This window comes from Ctenocephalides felis, unplaced genomic scaffold (genome assembly GCF_003426905.1).
Source record: "Ctenocephalides felis isolate EL2017-DRISC unplaced genomic scaffold, ASM342690v1 CF-g0.4_SCAFFOLD_01492, whole genome shotgun sequence".
Classification (NCBI taxonomy): Eukaryota; Metazoa; Arthropoda; class Insecta; order Siphonaptera; family Pulicidae; genus Ctenocephalides; species Ctenocephalides felis.
This window is the reverse complement of record NW_020537646.1, coordinates 3,301,806-3,322,769: the sequence shown is the minus strand read 5'-3', so window position 1 is coordinate 3,322,769 and position 20,964 is coordinate 3,301,806. Positions and strand designations below refer to the sequence as shown.

General features: G+C 29.5%; 1 protein-coding gene across 7 annotated transcripts in view; it reads left to right on the top strand.

The window, feature by feature from the left end:
* LOC113369829 (antichymotrypsin-2-like) overlaps positions 1 to 16,917 on the top strand; it is a 51,899-nt gene extending 34,982 nt beyond the window's left edge. The window contains exons 7-8 of one of the 7 annotated variants that reach the window (XR_003366546.1): positions 12,720 to 12,922; positions 16,710 to 16,844. Coding sequence is in view for 4 of the 7 variants with exons in the window: in XM_026610413.1 (XP_026466198.1) it covers positions 10,744 to 10,919 (176 nt within the window). In the remaining 3 variants the exon portion in view is untranslated. Of the gene's footprint in view, positions 1 to 2,531; positions 2,793 to 10,743; positions 10,969 to 12,719; positions 12,938 to 16,709 lie in introns of those variants that run through there. The other 6 variants (XM_026610413.1, XM_026610428.1, XM_026610426.1 and 3 more) reach the window with 6 other exon arrangements.
* Positions 16,918 to 20,964: the final 4,047 nt, after the last annotated feature.

The following is a 20,964-nucleotide window of genomic DNA, read 5'->3' as shown; positions in this document are numbered from 1 at the left end:
AAACATTTAAAGCTTTTAAAATTGATTTTACTAATAATATTTTAAGCTTTAACTCGAAACGTTTGTCTGATGCGTTGTCTTTCTCCAACTATGTATTTTCATCAAAGACATATGCTTCTAAATAGCCTCGATTTCCAAAAGAATATTTACATATGAAAAAACGTAGTTTTGTATAATTTATTCTGCATAACATTGTGAATGTTATACGTGTCGACATGAAATCTGAAATTATGAATCTCTGAAAGTTATTTGATGACTCGATCAAATACTAGATTTCTAATAGTAGACAATTTCCAAGCCTAGCGGTGTATCTAGAACAGGAGTAAAATTCCGATTGATACTACGAATTTGAATTATTGTTTTTATGAATTATAATAATAACAAACATTTTTAGGCATTGTCATGCTTGGTTGCTGTATGCCAATGATGGATCTTTCTCCAGTAGTTTTTAATATTGATCACCCATTTTATTACTCATTGATGACTTGGGATACTGTTTTGTTCAGTGGATGTGTTAAATCCCTTTAAATTTCTTCTTAGAATGAAGGTAAATAGGCGTGATTTGAAACAACTAATGCTTTGAAGATTTGCTAATCATTTTTAAAATTGATAGAAATGTGAAAATTTAGAATTTTATATGAAAGTCCTATATGTCCAATTACTTTTGAGTTTACTCAATATAACAGGCTTGCATAAAGTTATTCTTAGATATGTTGACACATGTTTTGCCAAATAGCTTGAAATTGATTTTTTTAAAGTTGATTTTTTGAATAATATTCTGCATGTTTATACCACTTTACACTTATTCAATTTATCAAAAATATTTCTAGGTATTTCAGTGTCTAATGTCATTGTTAGTCCCAAAAATTTCAATTCTGACCATGCTTTCTACCTCATGATAACGACAGGGAAAACGATTTCAATTAGAGGTCGTTTCTATACTCCTACTATATGTTATATGAAAATATAAATATAATTGGCTTGCTAAATCGAGTTTTAATCATTTGTAGTTTCAGATTTGGCGATAGAGGCAGAAAATTATCTTTTCAGGTACTCCTCTAGTCTTTTTTAATACGTGAGGTTTGACATATAAAGATTTTTATAAGTAGCACTGCAATTTTTAAACTGTTGCATCTGCACAAATCAGTATCAGAAATTAACTTATGAAACTAGATTTTGTGACTTTCGTTCATGCATAAAGTTTGATGAAATTCAAAGATTGCAATCAAATTTGCATATGGCAAATTAATTTAATAAATTATCCCAACGCTGATGTAACTAAATTCTGTTTATTGCAAAATTTAATGCTACAGATATGTAAGTTATTCAATAATGAAAATTCTTACTTTTTGAAGTAAATTCTGTTTTTTTTTTTTCATAAAAATCATTGTGTATATCGAGAAGCAAAGCACATTAGCAAGTGTATAATGCTCATGTTTTTTTTTATTTATTTGGTAACTTTGTTAATTTTTTTTATGTTTTTGTCTAAATTTGCTATTTCAATCTCTTCTCAAAATCCATGTACTAAATGTGGACTATTTTCAGGCGTTCAAATGAAGTTCAGATCACTTCGAGGACCGCGAATACAAACGATGATTTTCAACGCAAATCATCCCTTTAAGTTTATTGTAAAACGCAAGAATGTACCAATTTTCACCGGAAAATATGTAAAAATTTAAAAACAGGGATAATCGTGTTATTTGTCCTATCCGTTGTGAATTATGTGTTCTTATAAGGCTTTTTGTTGTAGTGCTTAATGGGAGTATTCTTCTACAATATTTCCCTTTGAACTACAAAAAAATTCTTCTTGATTATTTTTAATTTGTTTTAAATTTTTCATGTATAATAGTTAAAATTTACACCTTGAAAGACATTTATCCTTCTTCTTTTGCTGACTACCTTGATGTTTTTCGCAATTAGCATTTGTTATATATGTTTTTATATTCAAACTTGTTCAATATGGGGATATTATATTAGAAAGGAATATTATAGTGATTAATTTATATTTCTAGATGTTGCTTCTTACAAGACTCTATTAAACTCTATTACTACTTGGTATGTTGCCTCTCTAAATGTGTTTTAACAACTATAAGGGTGTAATTTAATATATTTTTATACATAGTAGCTCTATGCACTAATATTTATCGAATTAATGTCACATGCATAAAATTTCCATACTAAATTAATTATTCTTGTAAGGACCATTTTATTTGTTCGTAAAATTATTTTTACTATAGAGGAACATTGTATTTTTGTGTGGAGCATATCGTATGTTTAGGAAGCCAGGAATGATGATTGAACGTTTTTGGTTTTGGTTTTTGAATTAGAGATGACATAGAGGTTCCAAGAAAAATTTAAAAATTTCCAATTGATGCTGACACGTCTATGCTTGCTTTCTCTAGTGGCTTATAAACCCATTATCTTTGTTTCATTTTTTATAAATACTTATATGTAATTTCCCTTATTTTCAAGAGATAAGCAAATATCATACTAAGCGTATTAAACAACCAATTTTGTGTTTTTTATTTCAGCTGTCTTAGCAGTGGCTTTTTCACTGAGTTTTCCTGCAGATCCTGTGCTTTTCACGGCTGATCATCCTTTCCATTATTTGCTAATAGATCGATCTCAACATAATCTACCTCTTTTTAAAGGACGATTTGTGCAATAATCCATTTGGTTTTAACATATTATTGATCACTTGTGTGTTTTAATTTAATGCATTTTTATTTGTTAATGTTGCCCCAAATATTAGGCAATTTGTATTTAAATAAATTTATTTCGTGCTTGTTATAGAACTAGTTTTCATTTGCTTCATTAAAATTGTTGAATGAGTGAGGATATTGAATGGCTGACATGATTAGCGTTTTTGGTCGAAGACTATTAGAATTTTTCTCGTATTTTTGATATTTACTATAACTTAAATATTCCAATGTTTGCTTAGTCTACGAATATTGACTTGACATTTGATTTAAAAACGTTTTCACTGTGAAAAACTCTATTTCATACCTATTTCATGTACATAAATTAATACCGTGTTGCTTAACACCTTGAATTTTGGGTACCGCACGAATGACATGGATCAAATTGGAGATCTTTTAATAAATCCTGATGATAATTTTTTGCAGAAATACATGTGCTGTTCTTTGAAGATGTTTTTTGCAAATTTAAACTCAGAGTAATAATTATAAATATTTTTCTAGGTGTAATTATGGTTGCATTTATGTCGTATATCGCGCCACCTCCTCCGACCATTTTTAAAGTTGATCATCCTTTCCACTTTGTCTTAAAGACTTCGGATACTGTTTTGTTTGATGGGAGGGTTCGACTTCCATAAATGATAATGAAGTGATTTTCTTAAATAAAAGGTAAATTTTATAGCCGATTTAAACACATAAATCAACTGGGGATGTATTAAACAAGTTAAAGATTCATACAAATAACGGAGTTCAAAATTTCTATCATACGAAATTTTTAACGTTTTCTTGCATGTTCAAACATCAAAATTTGGCATCTCATTATTGACGGGAAAATATTACGGTTTTTCAAAATTCATCTCTAGCAGAATGCATTTTGGGCTAGTCAAAAAATTTAAACTGAAATTATACATGGGTACTATACTATAGTTAATCATTGATATAGAGAATACGGTTATGATCCTTTTAATTAAATTATGCTGGACAGAATCTTTACGTGCGAACAACCTGATCTCATTTCTTGATGAAAATTGACACCTAGAAACTAATAATATGATTTTAATCAGAGAAATTGTTTCTATAGCTCTTTCGAAAGTTGTGTTCAGTGGAATCACTATGCGTGTCTGGACCGAGATAAAGTACATATTTTTTTTACTTCTACAATAGGATTGGCATCATGATAGGACATTTGTTGAATTTGTGAATCATAATAATTAAAATAATGTTTTAGGAATGTTTATGACTGGCTCATCCAGGATACGCGTTGTTCGTCCTAGAGTCGTATTAAATGTAGACCATCCATTCTACTATACTTTAAATAGATGGAATACTCTTTTGTTCAATGGGCGCGTTCAATCCCCATAAGAAGCATTTAATGAGAAGGTATATAATTAAGTAATTGTGGGCTAAAAATTAATATAGCTTTGGAAATTTATAATTAAACTAACCGATATGTGATGTACATTCGTCTCAAATCGTTTTTAATGCTTAGGCATGTTGTGAAATGCGAGGATGTGATATTATATAGGCTTACATTTAATTACCGGCATTAGAGATAATTTTTTCCAGAATTGATACATGTCAGAAAGTTACTTGCATTTTGAATTCATCTTCTTTTTAGAAGTATTGCTGCCAGTACTGGTCTCGTATATTGTACGTCCTCCTCCAAAGGTTTTCAAAGTTGATCATCCTTTCCACTTTATCTTAAAAGCTTCGAACACACTTGTGTTTGATGGGCGTGTTAGATCGCTATGAAAAGCTAATTTTCTTAAACGAAAGGTAAATAAATACAGTCGATTTGAAAAATTAAAAAAATTGGTTTGAAGCTCAAAATTTAATAATTCTTTAATTTGATTTTTAATGGTTTATGTTGCATGTTAAAGTACGAGATAGTCGCGTCTGGTTATTGACGTGAAAACAAAGGTATATTTCTAAATTCATCAACATCAGATTGGTTTTTGGATTGGTAAAAAGGTCTAGGCTAAAATAATACAAAGATACTATACTATAAGTATTCTCAGTGATGTAGAGGACACAAATCTGAGCCCAACTAAATTGTCCTGCATTTGATCCGTATTTATGGGTAACCTGGTATCATCTAGCACTAATATCAAATTCCTTTAAAAGATATAAAAAGAAATCAAAAATACTCTTTTAATTGACCATTCGAATTCACTTTGTGAAATGGCCTGATCGTGTAAGGGCAGTTTGCTATTCTTCTAATACCGCGTTTTAAATATTTTATTACCAGCGTAAGACGTTTATTGAGTTTTTAGTTAGAGTTACAATAATTAGAAAAATGTTTTTAGGAATGATTGTGAAAACCAGGTCTAGGCCGCGCAGCCGTATTCCTCCAGTTGATTTTAACGTAGATCACCCTTTCTACTTTATCTTAAAAACTGGTAATACTGTTTTGTTCAATGGAAACGTCCAATCTTATGAAAATGAAAAATGAAAAGGTAACTAATTACTTACGGGCAAAGACTAATAGATAATTGGCAATTTGAAAATGAAATGTGAGATTTGTTGAATTTTAAAATGTCAGGATTACGATTGTTTGTTTTTGATCGAAATTGCTAGTGGTTCACATTTATCACTGGATCGTTTCCAAAGCATGTTATCATATATCTAATTATTGCTATAAAAAATATATTCTCAAATTCATACCAGAATATTATTTCAAAGGTATATTGTTCAATTGGATCGTTAAATGCAAATGAAAAGTAAATAATTGCAGTGGAATAAAAAAATAATTCATTCGGGATCTAACAAAATTATTTGTAAATTTTCAGTATATTTGTTATATATATATATATATATATATATTTATATATAATATGTATATTATACAATATATATGTATGATGTTGATATCTCTGAAAATCGAATCGAAACAAATTTTGCAACATATCTTTATGTTAGAAACTGTTACTAAAAGGTTGCGAACTGTGGAAGAGAGTATTCAAGAGCATTTCGATTTGTAGAAGATATTTAGATGGCACCAATGTAGAGCCTCTTTTATTATTCTCTACAAATTCATGAATTACTACAAATATTTTAAACTACTAAAATTGGAAATTGAAATTTTTTATTTATTACAATTTTAAATTTAATTATATTTGATTAAAACTTTTATTACGGATTCCTATTTTGAATAGCCTTCGTTAGTTTCAATTAAATTTTGATATACTAAAAATTATTGAGAATTATGATAGTTATTAAATTTTACTAATGATGTTTAAAGTTTCAGTCGATTGGATGATCCTGTCTTTATTGTATTTTTAGAAGTAAAATATTACAGTTTATTCTTTGAGTAATTATAAATTGTTCTTTTACGTGAAATTTTATTTCATCTTTAAAACTTTTCCTCAGGATTATTTTTCTCAATAACGTCCTTCCAAGAACCGACTTTATTCGAAGCTGACCGACCTTTTATGTTCATCTTACGTACTCAGGAAAATCCTATTCTACTATTTTCCGGTCATTTTGTCGAATGATGAACTTAGGTGATGAATAATATAAATAGTAGATAAATCGTAATTATCAATTAACCAAGTAATAATATTCTAAATCATTTTTTGCCTACTTGGGATTGGATAATAATTAATGCTATCAACTTAATTATTGGTAAAAGTATTATTATATTGTTTTTGTAATTTTTTAACAATTTAAAACGCAATTGTTCTCTCGACTTTTCTAAGCACGATTATCTAATACCCAATTTTTTTATTTAGTATCATTTATATATGTAGCATACAATTATATTAGTAACATTATGTTATTTAAAAAAGTTATTATTATCGGATCAGAATCTATTCAGATTCAAATTATTTTACTACTCCAACATTATTTGCTTTCGATTTTAATTTATTTATGATGTACTTCCCATATATCTTAATGTAACATAATTCTATCGATATGGAAAATGCATTAAACATTATATAGTGGAATGAGGCTCTTATTCTACTCTGATCGTGTGTAATATTTAGTAAAACGTATAATAATATTTTCAAGTTTATGTTGGTGATGGTTCTTTTAATATTTGTGAGGAAGTACTCAAATCGGTGATTATGTAACTTTCTTCAGAAACTGTTTAAAACAAACAATTTTTTTATATACATTTATACACTTTTTTAGATACAATTTATTTGAAAATTGAAAGACTTCACTTCTCAAGTTTCAAATAACTTATACTTAAAAAAATGTAACATTGAAATTTTAAAACATTATATTTTTCAATGTTTTTAATTCCTAATATTTTTAGTATTATCTGACCATTATTTTTGGCATTGAATGATTTTAATATATGATTATTTCATCTCCAGGAATAAAAGTGATGACCTTGTCCATGCCTCTGCCTCCTGAGACCCTGGTCGTTGATCGTCCATTCAATTTCCTGTTGTTCCATTCCCTAAATGATCACATCCTCTTCACGGGTCATTTTTGTGGACCGACTTCGACGAATGTCAATCGAAATGTTAATGATTTTTATGTATTCTGACGTTTGTATTCCATATTGTATTTCGAAAAGATTTTGGAACGGTTTCTGAATCGTTAAATAAAATTTAGATGTATTACTCGAGGATATTATGTATTTGATTTTGATCAATTTCTAAGCAATTACTTATCGAGCTTTGTCTTATTCCAGTACCCATATCTTTGCCAACCACTTCTGTATCGTGTGCCAAGTTCTACTCTTTATAACTTTAAGCTGAATATTTTATAATTCCATCCCCAAAAGACGTCTTAAAATAAACATGCAGTGACCTATTTTAAGTTCAAGAATCAATATCACGATGAATAATGAAAACTATATTTCGTATATTCAGGAGGACTACCACTAATTCCATTATTTGTACCATACCTGCCTGAGAGATTTAACGTTGAACATCCCTTCCATTTCATGATCATCCATAGGAGTTCGGAATTTGTTCTAATCCATGGTCGACCGATATATTAGGCCTTGTTAAAATAGAGAAAAAAATGCAGTTTTAGGTTCTAAATTCAATTTACTAAGCACGTTGTAGAAATGCTTTTTGCATATGCAGCCTGGAACTAAAAATTTTTTTGCAAAAATTGGTACTGCGGTTTAGTATATGGGTTTGGCATAATTTAGAAACAATCAAGAGTGAATAGGTAATTTATTTTTGACAAAATTTATTTGGGTTTGGGTTTCACCATCATGAAAATATTTCTATCTTGTGTTTCTTGTATAAATTTTAACACATTGCTTACGACTTTTAGGATCATGAGTGTCTATTCCACTCCATATATTATAAACCAACTTTGTTAAAATATTTACTAATTTGGATTGATATATTCTGCAGGAGGTTTCATAATGGCCGTATCCTTACCTTTACCACCTGAGACTCTTAATGCTGACCATCCCTTCTATTTTGTGATCTTCGACAAATCTTCCAAAGTGACAATGTTCCATGGTCAACACGTTAATCCTTAAGAGTAACAAGGCAAATTTTGATAATTAATTGTGATAAATTGCACGTTGTAAAAATGCTTCTGGATGCATATTTGATAATATAATGTAAAGCCAAAAACAGTTTTTTACTAAATTATGTCAATGGGCTGAGATGTTTAATAACATTTCGTTGGCATGCTCTGCACTTATACATCATTTATTTATACATCATTATTATACATCATTTTTTGTTAAATTATTTAATTTTATACAAAAATTATTAATGTTAATTTTGTCAGTATTATAACTGGACACTAAATTTTGACATGGGGTTTAATCTTCTAAAATGTGAATATATTATTATTATAATCTTTTTTGCAAAATTGCTAAAAGGTTCAATCATAATTTTATTGTTAATGAACTACAAAACTATTTTATTAGAATACCCGAACGTTCAGGTGAATTTGTCCAAAAAAGCCATTTGTTGATCAATGAGTTACCAATTTGTTGACCAATCAATTGAGGCACATTTTAACAATTTAGTAGGCTTTGCCGTGAAAGGATCTTTGGCCTTATAAACCCAGATTCCTGGTTTGACAACCACCTCGTACAGGCCTGATATCAAGCATTAGTGATATCGGTTTTTACTTAAAAATTTAGATCTCAAATGTGTTTATAAATGAAGAGTTTGATGCAATATATTAAAAATATATCATCAGCGTTAGAAAAATTCTAGTAACAAATATGTGCCAAACATAGATAGGCCTACTGTTCAGTTGCCTGCTAAAAACAACATCGTTCCACAGAAGTTTTATTGTCACATCTCATATAACATATCAGTTATGATTGTTTAGATATCAGCAAAGAGCAAACAATTAACAACAAACTAAAATTACTTTGTTTAGGAATATCTACATTGCTCTGGATGCAAGTGCCAAATACGTGCACCGAAAAATTGTATTTCTTGATGTTGGTTTAGTCCTAATGACTTTAATAAGTCGCAGAAATATTTTAATTTAACTTATCTATTATCCAGGAATAACGACAAAAATGATGTTCTTCCCCCCTGTCGAATTCGAAGTCAATCTACCATTTATTTACATCCTCCAAACGCCAACCTGCCCACTATTTTCTGGTCGCGTTCTTTCACCCGAGTACATCGAGCAATAAAAAGCCACGTGGGGTATTTTGCTAATGGCCAATAACAATATATGTACATTTTAGTGGTAGGTCAAGAGAGTGTTGAAGAGTGCTCTTAGAATCCACTTTCTTAAGGAAAAAGTAGAATTACTTGTAAAGAGCACTTTGCGAATTCTTTGCCGCACTTAGAGAGAAGTAGATTGTGATTTCGAATATCTTACAATTCACATAGTAATAGTTACATGGAAGCAACTGATTTGATATATAATATAATAAATCATATACAACTTCAACCGTAGGTATATCTTGAATTTTTTTTACATCGAGGATGTCTAAGCAAATCATTGGCAAGCACGTAATTTTTAATTTGAGCATTTGTTTTGTGTAGTGATTGATTTTTTTATCCTCGACGATTTTGTAGAAAGTATTTTTATATATAGTCATTTTCCCCACTGTAGTGTGTTCAATGTGTTTTCCAATTTTATCTTAGAAACGCAATTTCTTCATCATTTTTGAAGTAGTTCATTGTGTTGATTTATCTAGTGCGTGATGTTTTTTATTTTGAGAAAAGAAAGTGTGGTATCTAGTCAATATATGGTATCTAGTACATATTTCAATCTAGAAATGTATATTCTATAATATTTTGATAATTTAATAAATTTTGGGTACATGTGTTCTCTGAATGTTTGTTCTCATAGGAATCAGATGGTAAAGAATGGGCAGTGCATCGTTTGAAATTTCTCCAATAAGTTAAAATTTGGGTTTCTTTTTGCAAATCATGTTTTTTGCTGGTTTAATTAAATGCACATGTTTTTGATGAGCTTGTTTTCTCCAACAAAACTCTTGAAAAAAAAAACAACTTTTATTCCCTGCGTTTTATGTGATCAATTTATTTTAAATATTACTAGCAAGTCATTGTTTTCAAATTATTTATCAAGTTTTCTCAATTTTGTTTAGGAGTGCTCATAGAATTGGATTCTTTTATGCCTGATCGAGTATTTGAAGCAAATCATCCCTTCTATTTCGCCCTCTACGCTAAATCTGCACAAAATCCAGAACAATCCAAAAAACGAGCGCGCTCTAAAATTGTTACAGTAGTGTTTTCTGGGCGTTTAACCAATATCAATAACTAAAATGATATGGAATTATATTTTTGTAAAATAAACAGGATAAATAATGAAGTAAATAATTTATTTTGTTATTTTAGCATGTTTGAATGTTGTTAGATGCTAAAAGTATTCGTCAGAAAATAAGCATGAAATAATGTGCATCGGCAATTTGTACTATCGGATTTATACCTTTTAGGTTGAAGCACTTCAGCTTTTATAATCTGTAACATTTGTCATTTATACCAAATTATCGAAAAAACATTAATACGTGACCGTTTATTATTTATTGGTATAAAACAAAATTATTGGTATAAAAAACAAGTATATAGTTTATTGTCTGCGTTTTTTTTTTCAAAATTATTTAATGTCTTTCAATTTTCTTCAGCGGTGCTTTTAGTAACGGAATCTTATGTACCTGAGGAAGTATTCGAAGCTAATCATCCCTTTTATTTTGCACTCTATAAATCTGCACAAAATCCAGTAGAATCTGAAAATGAAAGCTCTGAAAATGAAAACCCTGAAAATGTTCAAGTACTATTTTCTGGACGATTTACCAACTAGAAAAATATGCAATACTAGCCTAGTAATTATTATCAGGACACATAATAAAGTAAATAATTTTTTGAATATTTTGGCATGCATGAAGTGTGTAAGATACTGATGAATCTTATTCATTTACGCCTTTTTTCAAAATTACCTTATATTTAATTGTGAAAATACTTCAACAATGACTATTGCATATAAATATTTTGCATGCCTCCAAATATCAATGTTTATTTCTGATCAGAAACATTATTTAATATCTATTAAAATTGAATGCGATTTGGATTAGATTGAGGATGGTGATGGGTTTCGATATGCATTAAGATTTATTATCCATCATAAATATCCATAGTGAATTTCTATTATAATGTCAAATTGTAAATTACTGCAACAGGCTGAAACCACGATGAAATTTTGGTTTGGATAAATTGAATCAATTAGTGTGGTGTTTGCGATTACTTGCAAAATCGCTATTGCAATTGTGCAAGCGAATTGTGAATTAATTTGTATGGAAATCAATCTATAGTTGAATATCAAAATAATATTATATTATTAATAATAATCGTCTAAAGCTATGCATGTAGCCTCAAATGTATTTTGTTACTTGTTTTTATCTACCCAATTATAGAAATAACATGTGCTACTACATGCACTCGAATGTTGTTTCATTCTACAAGTAGATAATTGAAAAAATCTAACACAAGTCTTGTGGGATCAAACATAATATAACATTTTAATCATATTTTATTTATTTATATTTAATTTTATTTATTAACCAACACAAAATATAAATTTCATGGGTATATTTTTTGCGGAATACTGTATGTAATCGTCGTATATATTCGAGTTGGAATAACTATTTATTTGAATTATCTCTTGTAAAATTGCCTTTTTTAATTTGATTTTTTTTATTTACTATTTTTTAATAATTACACTTTATCCGGGTAAAGGCTCAGATGGTCCTTTCTACCCCATATGTAAGCTTTTATAAAGGTTATATATATAAAAATAAATGTTGAATCTAACTTAAAAATAACAATACATCTTATAAAACAATTTAATAACGTAAACCTATATATCATATTGAGGTCTCACAAAAAATCTAACAACACACGAAAAAACTTTTGCTATGGATTTTCAAACAAAACCGTTTATATCTCGATAACGACGTCATAGGATTCAAGATGATGACTGGTTATACATCTTTTATCTTCTACTTTCAAATATTAAAAATATTCTTAACTTTACTTGTTTTCGATGGTGATGGCCCCCACTCTACCCTACAAATATAATTTTTTTCTTACAATTTGGGAGATCTGTCCATAGTAAACGTAAAGTACATTATAAAAATAAAAAATATTTGCTTTTGCGGATCATGTTTTGAAAAAATTGCGTTTCGAATTGATGATCTAACGACTGTACAATACATATATAGTATTGTAATATAGTATTATTCTATATTTGTTGTTATATTATACTTTATTTTAGCCTCAGTCGTCTTAGCGACTCATTGTGGGTTCTATTTTGAAAAAAATCTCCGCTTCGAATTGGTGAACGGAGTACAACTCATATGCTATAGGAAAAGGATACTTGTAAAAAACTTTTATTTATTATCCTGTATTAATTTTTCTTTTATCCTTTATTTTTGCAACAGCCGTGTTAGGAACTCAGTGTGCATCCTATTTTGACATCCGTTTTCGAAAAAATCTTTGTTTTGAGTTGGTGAACTGATGACAACTCAAATGTCATAGACAAAGGATATTTATAGGAACCATTTATCTATAATCCAATATTCATTTCTCTATTATCATTTATTAGCCGTGTTTGCGACTCGTCGTGTGATCAAGGTGCTGGCGAAAGAGATTTTCAATTGCGACCATCCGTTCTACTTCGCCTTGGTTCATTCGCAAGAAGGTACCTCGGCGCCTCTTTTCACCGGCGCTTTCCGGACGCCTTGATAAATGACAGTTCCATTTTCCGCACAATAAGAAAAATCACGGAAAAGAGAGAAAGTGGAAAGTGTACGTTTTGCCAATGATAAAGTGAATGTCGCTCTTCACTCTTTGTACGACCAACGGCGATATTAATAATGAAAGCTTGGTTTTGCACTGTGCACGATATTCATAATCATCACAAAATGCACATCCCAGAGCACTTATAAGGGGTTAAATAATTATTTTTTTGTAAGTTTAATTGCAATATTTTACACTTAGGACATTCAGTAATTGTTATTCAGTAAACTTTATTATATGGATTTTTGAATGGATGGCAACCCAGTAGTTGTCCAATCCAATTATGGCTAATTAACTATACTGGAAGTATTTGTTGACATTCTTATTATATATACGCAGCTATACCCACGAGAGGCAATTTCCATTTGAGGCTATATTTGAGATAAAGGGTCCGCCATATAACTTTTTTTATTGGTAGCAATTTAGAATTTTTTGACAGCCATTTAAAAGTTAGACAGCCATTTCAATGAAATTATTTTCGATTATTAACCAGAAGGATTGCACTTCAAATAGAAAAGATTTAGATTGAGAAGATATTGAGTAGTTTATATATAGCATTTTCAAAAAAAAAAGTTATCTGACGGACCCTATATATAACCTCAAGTTGAAATTTGATATCAAAGCTGCCTGATGTCGGGCTTTTAAATAATTTTTTAAACTGAATGATAAAGGTTTTATCCATTGAGATCAATTTGTCTGTAGAATGGTTTTAGTGTACAAATATTACAGAGTAATAATTTGATAAAAAGTATGATTTGATGGACGAGTTGATCAAATTGTATGGAAATATTGTAATGCAATTTGCACCTGAATGCATCGGGTTCAATACGGTTTTGCTATATTTTTATGTGTTTCTAATAACATCATGGGGCCAGCCAACAACTTATTATATATGTTGAGTTTTTTATGAAATATTTAATGTTGAACTACGTAAATCAAAATTTTCAAGGCTATATATGAAATAGATTTGTAAAATTTCATAAAATTTTCAGTGAACTTTAAACTGAACAGCTACCACATCAGAACACGTACTTAGTTCATTTCACTTTGAATAATATATATTTTATTTTCAATTCATTTAAAATGATTAAAACTAGCCAAATATATTATATTTGAAAAAATGTTAAAAAATCTCTATGTTTTGGCTACAGTTCTAGCCTTGAATCTGTGGAAGATTTGCTTAGCCCAAAATTAAAATAACAAATTTTTATATTCTTGTACCATGGATTATTGTTATTTGTAATTAAAATATTAAGATGAACAAATTTTCCACTGAATGAATTTTGGGATTATAATAATTAAGATCTCACAATCAATTTTTTTAATATATATATTATGTTGTGTTTTTCACACAATATTTCACAGTTACATGTCTTTGTGTATATTAAATTGAACGTTACTAATATTTATAGCTTTTTTTTTTGAAAATTATATAAAATTAGTCGTTGCTTCAAAATCATTCGAATATGTTACACATTGAAGTACTTAATCTTTCACAAATTATTCCATAATATCGAATAATTAAAATAAAATATAATGTTGTGAATAGCTGAGAATTTAATATTTTCTCAAATTTGTAAAACCTGAGAATTAATTTATTTAAATGTGTGAAAATAACAAATATGAAGGGCAACAAGGACCTGAAAAATCAAATACATCTCAGTTGTTTGATTGAAGAATCTTTGAATTCTCAATTAAATTTCAGAAGATTTTATCAGTTTCATAAAATGTCAATAACCAAACTAATAGTGCAATGTGATTTATTTCTCCTAATGAACCATTATACTAATCTGATGACTAACAATGATATTATTAATTTGTAAGAGGAATGCAACTACTAACGAGGTTTGTATCTGCAAATATTATGAATTTTAATTGCTTGTTGAAAATATAAATGGCATGAATAGCTTTGGTAATTATAATAATATTATCACATTGCATGGTTGCATGAAAGCTTTCTTAAAAATGCTATTTATAAATAATATATTATTGCTTTTTTAATTTTTGTCAACATTTAAAATTATTAAAATTTAAAAACTTGTTGCCATTCTATTTTTAATTTTGTAGAGCAAATTTTGGTCTATAATTATAACTTAAACTAGTTGGTTTGGTATTTAGCCTTGAGGCAAATTACATGAACTTCCCGATATGTGTAAATAATCGACTTGATCAAAAAAATGTGTAAATAATATACTTCATTAATCCTACTTTAAAAAAAACGATAATAATTTTAGCAAAGTTTGACGAATTTTTAAAATTAAACTACTTGTTGTAAGGCCGTAATATTACAGTAAGTTCTATAAGACCATGATGTATATCGCCAAAAAAAAAAATTCCATGAAAATCGGCTTAAATTTTTTTTCAACAGTTAATTACAAGAAAACGGCTCGGTAGATTTTCACCTAAAATTAATCAGCATCATTCCCAAATGATATCTTTCGAACAGTATTTGATTTTTCAAAATCGGTTCGGTAGGATAAGCTTAAATGTGGACGAAAATTTAACACTTTTTTTCAACATTTAATTACAAGAAAACGGCTCGGTAGATTTTCACCTAAAATTAATCAGCATCATTCCCAAATGATATCTTTCGAACAGTTTTTGATTTTTCAAAATCGGTTCGGTAGGATGAGCTTAAATGTGGACGAAAATTTAATACTTTTTTTCAACAGTTAATTACAAGAAAACGGCTCGGTAGATTTTCACCTAAAATTAATCAGCATCATTCCCAAATGATATCTTTCGAACAGTTTTTGATTTTTCAAAATCGGTTCGGTAGGATGAGCTTAAATGTGGATGAAAATTTAACACTTTTTTTCAACAGTTAATTACAAGAAAACGGCTCGGTAGATTTTCACCTAAAATTAATCAGCATCATTCCCAACTAATATCTTTCGAACAGTTTTTGATTTTTTAAAATCGGTTCGGTAGGATGAGCTTAAATGTGGACGAAAAGTTCAACACTTTTTTTCAAATTACAAAGAAACGGCTTGGCAGATCGTCGCACAAAACTGACAAACGATAGTCCTCACCGAAATACATCAAATGGCTTTTAAATTTCTAAAATCGGTTCAGGCGTTTTTGAGAAAACGTCGATCAAAAGTCTAATTTTGACAAATGCCAAAAAGACCATACTGATTTTTGCAAACTTTGACGAATTTTTAAAGCTGAACCAGTTGTCGTAGGACCGTAATATTTTAGTATGACCTAGAAAACTATGGTATCTATCGTCAAAAAAATAATCATAAAAATCGTCAAAAATTTTTTTTTAAAAACTTTATTACAAGAAAACGGCCCGGCCGATCTTTACCAAAAACTAATCAGCACGATTCCCAACCAATATCTATCGAACGGTTTTTGAATTTTCAGAATCGATTCAGAATTGCGGGCTAAAACGTGGACGAAAATTTTTTCACTTTTCTGCAATTTACAAAGAAACGGCCCGGCCGATCGCCGCACAAAACTCAGAGACGATAGTCCTCATCGAGATACATCAAATGGCTTTTAAATTTTTGAAATCGGTCCAACCGTTTTGGAGAAAACGTCGATTTACGGCAAAAAATCTGTTCACACACACACACACACACATACACACACACACACACACACACACACATACTTTTTCCAAATTTGGTCTCATTCGATTCAGAATGGCTCGAAACGTCAAGAAAACATAAAATTAGCGATTCGGATTTTTTGATGAAAACATAAACTTCTCCTTCGGGAAGTTAAAAAAGCAATAATTTTTATAAAAGTTCTATAAGCTGTATCTAATACAATTTTATATATTTTACAGAATACAAGATCTATCTGAATCTCTGGATTAATGAAGTAATTTTTCTACAATATTTTTTAATAGTTATTAGGTCTAAAATAAGTTCATTTTTTAGTATGTGGTATAAATCGTGTAGACGAAAAATGTTTTGTTTTAGTTTTCACTTTTTATGAATGTAATCACCTATATAATGTTGTAGTTTATGTAATAAAAATGTTAAATGTGAAAATGTCTTTGATTACTAATAGAAACATTTAAAAAAATATATACATAAAATAGTATAGTCATTTAAGATATTACCAAACCGTATTCTATTTCTAAGTTTCCATTAATTTTACAAAATCACTCAATGGGAATTAAATTAAAGTATTGGATTCAAAAAGAATTATAATCTTTTGTAGTAATGTTATTTTGGCTAAATATGATATAACAACTGTACAATAATCATTAGAATTCACTATTATATTCAAACTGATATATAATTTTCTATTTAAATTTTGGAGTTTTAAAACTGTTTTCTAATCTTTAATTTAGATCATTGTAATTTTTTTTACAAATTTTATCGATTTGTAGGATTTATATGAAAAATGACTGCATAGCAAACATATAGTTTATTGGCAGTTTTTATTACCAATTTATATGGAGATTGGACTGTAACATAACGTTGTCATAACAACGCCACGCTCCTACATTTCAATGATAGCATTTAGAGCAATAAAATTAATTATTTGATTTGTAATTATTACAATTTCCTTTGATGATGACATTACAGACTATTATATCTCTCGATCCAGAAAGTTCAACAAAATGTAAATTTACTTAACAATGAGATTAGTTCTCGGTAAGCAAACACGTTCTATGTATGAGACGAGAAAATACTGGAAACTTGTTGCAAGGCAAAACGTTCTCTCACTTATCTAATATTTACTTGCAGTTCTGTATACGGTGAAAGTATTAAACTATAAATTTTTAATTCATCTCCTTTCTGGCTGCAATTGTACTGCTGCAGTATGGCGCAGCGGTCAGAATTACCGGCAAAGAGCTTTATTTTTGTTTCCTGATGATTATTTAATTTGGAGATAATCTGCTCTTTTATGAAGCATCAACAAAGAAGGATTTACATTTTAAATCATCAGAAATGCTCTTAACTCAAACTACATATATAATAGATTATACTTCGAGCTTAATATTTATTGGAGACCAATGATAAGCTTAAGATTACTGCTGATTAAAACTGTATTAACTTGTACAATTAGTCATATTATTGTATTAAAATGGCAATGATTTTAATTGTTCACTTTATATGTAAATTCAACGAAAATATGGTAAGCTAAATATAGTTTTGAGTTCGGTAAGTAATAAATAATATTTCTAAGTTTGAGGGAATTTTATTTGTTTATTTTTTGTATCTAATTTTTTTGTTAATATTTTGAATATTATAGAAAATTCTTAATGGAGCTGTTAGATGACATGCGAGCGAAAAATCCAAATATTTTCCAGAAGTTAACAAGTAAGTTAATTTTATATAAGCATTTTTTTTCATCATAACTTTTAACAACTTTAAAATAAATCCAAGTTCATTTTTGCTACATATATATTTGTACATTGAGAAATTTGTAGTTGACATGTATTACTATGTAATTAATATTCAACTTATGTTCATTAATATTTTAAATAATGTAGAAATTTCTTAGAGTGGCGTTTCAGATGACAAGTAACTAATTCATCCAAATAGCTTCCAGAAGTGAACATTAAGTAAGGTAAGTTAATTTTTTATATTCAATTTTCTTTTATTTTGTCTGAAATGACTTGCTAAAATATTATAGGCCTACGATAAGTGGTTGAATTATAAAAAATCATTGAAGTTTAGGATTTCGTCGTGCGCTTTCGTGATTCTAATCAGAATCTAGTCGCACATCTATATGCATTACGTGTTTCGTAGCTAGCTACTGATTACAGCTGACGCCCAAACTTTAATAAAACACATTTTTATAATCAAAAAGAAATAAAATGAATTGTGTTTAACAATTCAATATAATTTGTACTATAACAGATAATATAAGTATGCTTGAAATACATTAATTTGAAAAGAAATTGATTATTTTATAGTGAAGGAAAAAAATTTATTTTTGAAGTAACTGTTAGAAATTTTACCTAAATATCTATATCTCAATTCTTATTGATTATGTTTACATCTCGGAAAGTTAATGAAACTTGTCTTATGTAAAAATGCTAATTACCACTAGTCCTTATGTCTATTTCTATCTATCTATTCAATTAACTATTTATTCATATTTATATTTATCCTTCTTTGCAATTTATCAATCTGTCTCTCCATTTATCTATTTATCTATTAATAGTAATTTAACAAAGTTTATAATTTCATCGCGTGCTTAAGCGATTCTAATCAAAATCTGTGCTGAGCACATGTACGTTCTTTGGCGTTTTGTAGGTACCTACTGGTTACAGTTGACCTCCTCACTTAAATAAAGTACATTAGATATTATAATCTCGACCTAATCGAAAGTTGATTGATTGAGGAAATATGCTACGTGCAACTATTTAAGTGATTTTATTATAAAATATATCAATTATTCGTGCGAAATATTGATAATTTCTATAAAAAGAATCACAATTATCTGTGTATGGATAGCATTTTATTAACTTCCGTAGGGTTATAGTAATCGCAAAAAAATCGAAAATGAAAATTTTTATATATCTTTACGTTTCAGAGGTTTCTGAATATTTTGGGATACCTTATAAAAAATGGATGTATGTGTGTGTGTGCGGATACAAATTTTTGTCGACGATTTTGGGATCACCGGTCAACCAATTTGAATAATTCAAATTCACTGATAAGGAGACGTGCTAATTAGTTTTCGGCTAAGGCAGACCTCGCCGTTACGAAGATACGGGAAAAACGTGCTAAAAACGTTAACTCAGGTTTTAAGAGAACGGACCGTCCGATTTGAATAATTCATAAAACAATTTACTTGTATTAACAAGATGAAGAACTGTTGAAATTTTTGGGAAGGCAGGTCCAGCGGTTATGGACTCTCAATAAAAATAAGTTAAAAAAATGTCATTTGGCGGTCAAAAATGTTCATTGGACATATGCACATCAAAATATCAGATATTTTATAGAGATTTGTATAATGTGTACACATCTTGTGTAAATTTTTTTGGGTTCCGTACCAAGATTTTTAAATATTGGGATCGTTCAAGTATTACGTAAGCAGATTTATTACAATTATTAACCCCCCCCATCCCCCTCGTCAGCAAAAGTAAGCAAAGCTCTTACTACCTACCCCCATGCTTACGTAAACATTTTGCAATTAATGTAAAAAAATAAAAATACTACCTATAACGTATTCATCATCCAGACCCCCTGCCCCCCATGTTTAACCAAAATAAGCAAATTAACAACCCCCCGCCCCTCTATAGTGCTTACGTAATACTTGAACGGCCCCTATGGTACGGGAAGTTCCAGCAATTTGAGTCCAGTCATTTGAAATATGAGTCAAATCAGGATGTAGTTTCGATGACGGATTTTCTGTATCATAAAAATGTATTTATGTGACCGATGCCAGTAACTCTCTGGTTAACGATCCTGTATATCCGTACGTTACTTACCGTCATTGATCGGCTAAGGGGGCATCCATTAATCACGTGAGCGAGTTCTTAAGGATTTTTGGACCCCCCTCCCCCTTGGTGATATTTGGTGATATTCAAAATTAACCCCCCCTCTGCCACCAAAGATCACGTGTTTGGTTTTTATTTTCAGTTACGTGAAAAAACTGTAAATTTTTTTTATCTTTTTTTAAATATTTGAACTTTTTTTTAAAGAAGTAGTTAAAAAATAAATACACGTGATATCTTACTATACCCTCCCTCCCCCACGTGATATTTTGTGGTTTTTTTTCAAACCCCCCCTCCCCCTAAAAACCTCATGTGATTAATGGACGCCTCCTAAGTTGATGCGCTCTGTGTCACATTAGCCGTAAATTCCCGTCTTTGTTTACTACGCGTCCGGCGCTCGTAGTATCGTCCTCGTGGCCGAGAAGAAGGGAAAACAGCCGAACCGACTCGACTCTCTTCTCTTCTATCAATCATCCTCCTCAGTACGCATGCGTCGGCGTCGGTGATCGCATGTCATGGCGTCTGCCTCTGACAGACCGCATGTCGTGTTATGTGTTCAAATTTACGAAAATTAGTTGTAAATCGTTAGTTGTAAGTGTCGATGTCGAATATTGAATTGAATCGGTAGTGAACGAGG